This window comes from Myotis daubentonii, chromosome 15, assembly GCF_963259705.1.
Source record: "Myotis daubentonii chromosome 15, mMyoDau2.1, whole genome shotgun sequence".
NCBI lineage: Eukaryota > Metazoa > Chordata > Mammalia > Chiroptera > Vespertilionidae > Myotis > Myotis daubentonii.
Genome location: NC_081854.1, coordinates 7,044,012 through 7,049,629, shown reverse-complemented (window position 1 = coordinate 7,049,629; position 5,618 = coordinate 7,044,012). Strand labels below are relative to the sequence as shown.

The 5,618-nt window shown below is 53.7% G+C and overlaps 1 protein-coding gene across 2 annotated transcripts; it reads right to left on the bottom strand.

The window, feature by feature from the left end:
* Nucleotides 1-221: 221 nt before the first annotated feature.
* LOC132216315 (kallikrein-7-like) lies at nucleotides 222-4,744 on the bottom strand. Of its 2 annotated transcripts, none has more exons than XM_059665484.1 (5): nucleotides 4,604-4,744; nucleotides 3,982-4,147; nucleotides 3,547-3,794; nucleotides 2,568-2,707; nucleotides 222-448 (listed from the first exon to the last, which is right to left on the bottom strand). In XM_059665484.1, exons 1-5 carry the CDS (start codon nucleotides 4,674-4,676, stop codon nucleotides 293-295), a joined length of 783 nt encoding a protein of 260 aa, XP_059521467.1. In that variant the 5' UTR covers nucleotides 4,677-4,744; the 3' UTR covers nucleotides 222-292. The 2 variants fall into 2 exon arrangements, with proteins under 2 accessions (XP_059521467.1, XP_059521468.1); XM_059665485.1 differs by having other exon boundaries at nucleotides 2,568-2,704.
* Nucleotides 4,745-5,618: the final 874 nt, after the last annotated feature.

The window sequence follows — 5,618 nt, the reverse complement described above, 5'->3', positions numbered from 1 at the left end:
AAAGCGATGAATGAGATTCCGGACTCACCTTGCCTAACCTTGTGTCATAAAAATTGTTCTCCACTTCTGCTGGAGAACATGGCCGGGGTCTCCCTGCATCTTCACCAGCACCAACGTTTTTGTGTTTTATGTTTAGCTCATAGGTTTTTGCAAATTTTTATTAGAATGTTGTTGACGGTTTCATGTGACTTTGAAAATAATAAAGTCAAATACGGCTGCAAGTCAGGGATGTCTTTATTTCTGGGAAGGCCCTGTTCAGGGCATAGGGATGGAGGATGAAAGCATGGAGAGATTAGGAATTGGCTTTCATGGTTTTATACACCCATTTGCGGTACATGCATAGGCGGGTGTATGTCACTGGCGCAAAGGGCAGGATACAAGGGAAATAGCCGGAGGACACCAGGCCTTGCAGGGAACCTTCGCAAACCAGCGGATTCCCGGAGTCACCCTGGAGGGGAGAGAGCAGATTAGCTTTTATTTCAAAATAACCAGCAATGAGGTCCCACAGACACCAGGCTTATCAGGCCTTTATGCTGCCAGAACACAGCCTACCACCTGGCCACTGGGAAGAGACCCATTGTCCCTGCAGACCAATGGCAGAGCAGGAATGAATGCTATCAAGGAGAGGACCAACCAGGTTTTTGGAAGACATTGGCTTGAGCCCTAGTCAATCACAGCGAGGGGGCGGGGCTTCCAGATGTCAGAGACCCATTTTTTTGTCAAGCCCCTGGGAGAGGAAGTATTACCTCCAGGAAAACCCATACATTGCTTCACCGAGGAATGGGGGACAGGGTAGTCCTTGAACCAGGGGCGGGACCAGTGCCCTAATTTACAGGCTCTAGTGCAAAATAAAGTTCGGACCACCAGGTTCAAATATAGGAAGTTTAAGAAAAGCGAGTGTGTTAAACCAAGTGCGGGACTCTCCCTAGTTTGCGACTCTGTCCCTGCACAGTTTGCAGAAATATGAATCAGGTCCTCTGTGGGGGACCAGGGGGAACCCCCCATTTTTAGGACATTCAACCTTGTCCCATCACCTCTCTTCCTAAGACACACCATTTCACCACCCAGAAAGCTAAGAGTGCAGATTTGAGCAAAGATAGTGGGGGTACAAGGAGCAAAGGATGAAAGAGAGGGAGAGAAGGATGGAGAGAAGAGGAAAGGGAAGGATGAAGGAGACAGAGAAGCAGAATGTTGGGGGTAGGGAATGAGGCAGAGATGGAGAATATAAAAAAAATTGACAGAGGCCAGAGAGAGAGGCAGAGAGGGTGGGAGAGAGAGGGAAGGAGGGAGGGAGAGAGAGGGAGGGAGGGAGCGAGGGAGAGAGAGAGAGATCACAACACAGAACTTAGAGGGAATCAGAAAATGAAATGAAGTGTGAGGACCTAGTCGGTTTGGCTCACTGAATAGAGCATCGGCCTGCAGACTGAAGGGTCCCAGGTTTGATTCTGGCCGAGGGCACATGCCTGCATTGCAGGCTTGATCCCCAGTGGATGGTGTGCAGGAGCCAGTCAATCAATGATTCTCTGTCATCATTGTTGTTTCTCTCTCTCCCTCCCCCTTCCTCTCTGCAATCAATAAGAATATTAGAAATAAAAAGAAATGAGGTGTGAGGAGAGGTGAGGGGAGATGGTTCTGAGAGTCAGAGAGGAGGCTACGGAGATGAGGAAGGGAGAACAAAGAGGAGGGGCTCCTTCTTTCTTCAGAATTAGAACCAGATACACAGACATGGAAGCAGGGCATGAGCCTCAGGCACATCTCAGTGACTGCAACAAACATTTTATGGCATATTAAAAGTCAAATTTAATATTAAAAAAATCCATGAGGAACCTGCTTTCCAGTTTTGTGTGTGAGTGTGTGGTTTTTTTTAAAAAAAATTCTTTATTTCAGAAAGGAAGGGAGAGGGAGAGAGAGATGGAAACATCATTGATGAGAGAGAATCATTGATTGGCTGCCTCCTGCATGGCCCCAATGGGGTTGAGCCTGCTACCTGGGCATGTGCCCTTGACTGGAATTGAACCTGGGACCCTTCAGTCCGTAGGCCTCTAATGGACCAACTGAGCAAAGCCGGCTAGGGTGGTATTCCAGTTTTAGATAAAGATGGGGTCATTACAGTGCTGTTCTGAATCACATAGAAGCCCGAAGCAAAGGGGAAATGCAGCCATTTATGGTTGCTTTTTTTGTTGAAAATTCTGATTCTTTGCTCATCATGGATTATTTTTTAAATATTTCATGGGAATATGATATTTCCTGGTCACTGAGCTGTTGGTATGCCCTTAAAGCTTGTGTTCATAGCCAGTGCCTCAGTGCCCTCCCCATAGTCCCAGCCCCATTCCCACCCCCCAGTTTCTATCCTTCAGCTTTGTGCCCATCCCCAAGGCCACGGAGGCCCCCGGGGGCTCCCACCCTGACCAGGCAGAGAACTGAGTAGAGAGAGCCAGGAAAGTGTGGCTGGTAAGGTGTGAGGGAAGGCTCAGCACCAGGGTCAGGCCCCCGGACACTGGACGGAGGGGGAGACAGGCCTGGGCTGAGAAGAAGCTGAACCCAGGGCAGGGGAGGAGGGGACTCACTCTGCAGCTGTTTGAGAGCCCGTCGGGGGGAACTGCACAGAGCATGTATTTTTTCAACAGGTTCCGGTAAGACTGCTGGCATTCCTGGTAGGAGATGATGTTGACATTCGAGCACATGAGCTCTGATGGATTTGTTGCTGCTGGAGAAGTTGGGAGGGGGGGGGGGGGCGTTGGACAGTCAGAGGCTGGGTCCTGTGGACCTGTGGTGCTGATGTAAAAGAATGCGGACCCTGGACATGGAAGGAGGAGGAGTTGGGTGACCCAATACGATGGCTATGAAAAGGGTCCTATTTCTTGGACTTCTGGGTCTTTGGAAGGAAGGGACCTGTGTCTGAACACCTGGGTTTGAACGTACTGTGCAAAGTGGCCCCTTATAGCACACCCGCCCTGCTCCAACTCTCAGGGTCCAGGAGTCCAGCTGAACCCAGATCTGGGGTTACCTTCCCTGCGTTTGCTCTGATCTGGAACCCCGGAGGCAGCTAAAGCCAAATGCCCACACTCTACCTCCACCCTCATTCCTGAGGCCAGGTAAGGGGGTTGGACCCCGCACGTTCCAGCCCCACCATCCCTGATGGCAGCTACCAAGGGAGGGACGAGGTGCTGGCTTTGAGGGACACCTCCTGGGCAGAATGGAGCTGGGGACCAGGTCTCCTTTCCTCTGAGGGAGAAGGCGCCTGAAGGCCAAGACTCCTGGGTCTGAGGGTAGAAGCGGCTGGGAGCCTGCATACTTGGCTCTGCGTGAGGTGGTGACTGGGGTTCTAAACTCCTGGGTCTATGGATGGAGGCCTGGGGGGAGGTATGTCTAAAGGTCAGGCTTCCTGATCTGATGGTGCTGTCTGGTGGTCTGGTTTCCTGGGTGTGAGAAAGGAGGTGTTTGAGGGTTGGAGTGTCTGGAACCTTGGGTGTGTACCCTATGTCTGCGGCTTGAGGAAGAAGGGAGCTGGGACCTTGGTGACTGGGGTCGCAGGGGCAGCCTCACCTGCATGCCCGGTGGTGACGCCCCAGCCAGACACAGTACAGCTTGTCCCAGGGTCCTTGCAGCTGGACGGCAGGTCGATGGTGCTCACAGTGGGCGAGAGCGTGGCCGGGCTGCTCAGCTTCACCAGCATGATGTCATGGTTATAATTGCTGTTGTTGTACCGGGGGTGGACGAAGTACTGTGTGGCCCAGATCCGCTGGACATTTCCATCAACCAGAAGATCACTACCCATTTGCACAATATACTCACTTAAAAAAAACAAAGTAACGTTCAGAGGGAGACACTGTGATTGAGAGAAGGGTACATGGACCCAGCGTTAGGAGGATAGAAGGAGAGAGAGAGAGAGAGAGAGAGAGAGAGAGAGAGAGACAGAGAGAGACCAAGAGAGAGACCTAGAGAGAGTCATGGAGTGGCGCTTTCTCCCCTGTCCCATACCTCAGGCGGCAATGGGCGACGGTGAGCACCCACTGCTGGTTGAGCAGCACGCCTGCACAATGGAACTCATCGTTGTCATATAGGGCCACCTGCCAGGGATGGGAGCCTCGTGGACATGAAACTCCATTAATGATCCTCTCCCCGGTATCCTGGGCTGGATGGAGACCTGAAAAAAGCGTGGGTAGTGGGCCTCAGGGGAAGGCAGAGGCCACAGTAGATGGATGCCTGAAGACAGCGATGGAGAGAGAGACAGACAGAGAGACGTGGAGAAGGGCAAAGGCAGACACCGAGCCTAGCGCAGAGACAGCTGTAGATGGAGATGGAGAGAGACAGAGGGAGCCTGCTCAGAATTTCAGGGCAGCAGCTGGTCTGGAGGTCACTCCAGCATCTGATGAGAGAGGCACTGAGGGCGGGAAGAAGCCTGGAGGCCACCCAGAGCCCAGGAGTCTGGACTGAGCAGGAAGAGAGGGGACACAGCCCAGGGACCGTGTCTCCATGCGAGGAGGCTGCTGCAGGGGAGGGTCCTGACTCAGGGGCTCCTTGGAGAGAGGGGGCCTGGAGAGGGGAGGTGGGGGACTGTGAGGCCCAAGGGCAGGAGCAGGACCCCCAGGCTGGTCCTCACCTTCTTGTCCAGCAGATCCCAGGGCGAAGGACAGCAGTAGGAGCAGCAGGGGCTGGAGCAGGGGACCTGCCATGTGTCCTGTCTGAGCCGCTGTGGCTGCCACAGAGGAAAGGCCGTCTGTGCTGGGGCTGGAAAGACAGAGAGTTCAGGGACCAGGGCTCCTGGTCTCCAGGTCCTTCCTCTTAGCTCAAACCCAGGAGCCCCCACCTCCCCGCTCAGACCCAGGAGGCCCCAGTCTACACCCACCTGCTCCGTCTAGACCCACAAGTTCAAGCCAGAGACAGCCTTCCACGCAGATGCACCTAATGATCGGGCTGTCTGTTCTCCCCCATTTTAATTCTATGTCCCAAGTTCCTTTAAGGTGAAAGATCCAAAACTCCAAACCTCCAACCCCTCCTTCTCACAACCGGATATTGGGCCTCTACTGCTCTGCCCTGAAGAGCAAGAGCCAGCTGTCCCTCCAGATGCACCTGCCCCACCCCCCATGGGATTTCCTCTCACCTGCAGGGGTCTGGTCTGGTCTGGTCTTCAGTCTGCGTTGGGATTCAACTGTGTTCAGCCCTGTGCAGAGTGGCCCTCTTATAGCCACCAGCCCCTCTCCAACTCTCAGGGTCCTGGAGTTCAGCGAACCCAGCTCTGGGGTTATCTTACCTGCATTTGCTCTTATCTGGCACCCGGAGGCTGCTAAACCCATATGCCCGCACTCTACCTCCACCCTCATTCCTGAGGCCAGGTCAGGGCCTTGGCGCCAGCATGTCCCAGCTCCCTGGCGGCATCTACGAAGGGTGTGACCAGGAACTAGCCTTGAGGGGCAGGAGCAGGAGTCAAGGATGGACTGTGCCCTGGGTCCTCCTCTGTGGCCACTTTTCTTGCCCTCAGCCCCACTCAGGGGTGGCCTAGACCTTATCCCGTGACTCTGAGCAGCTTGTGGGAACTTGTCAGGCTGAATCCCAGACGTGTCTTTAGGCCTGAACCCAACCCTAATATTGGGGTATGGATCTAAAGGAAGGCTTTC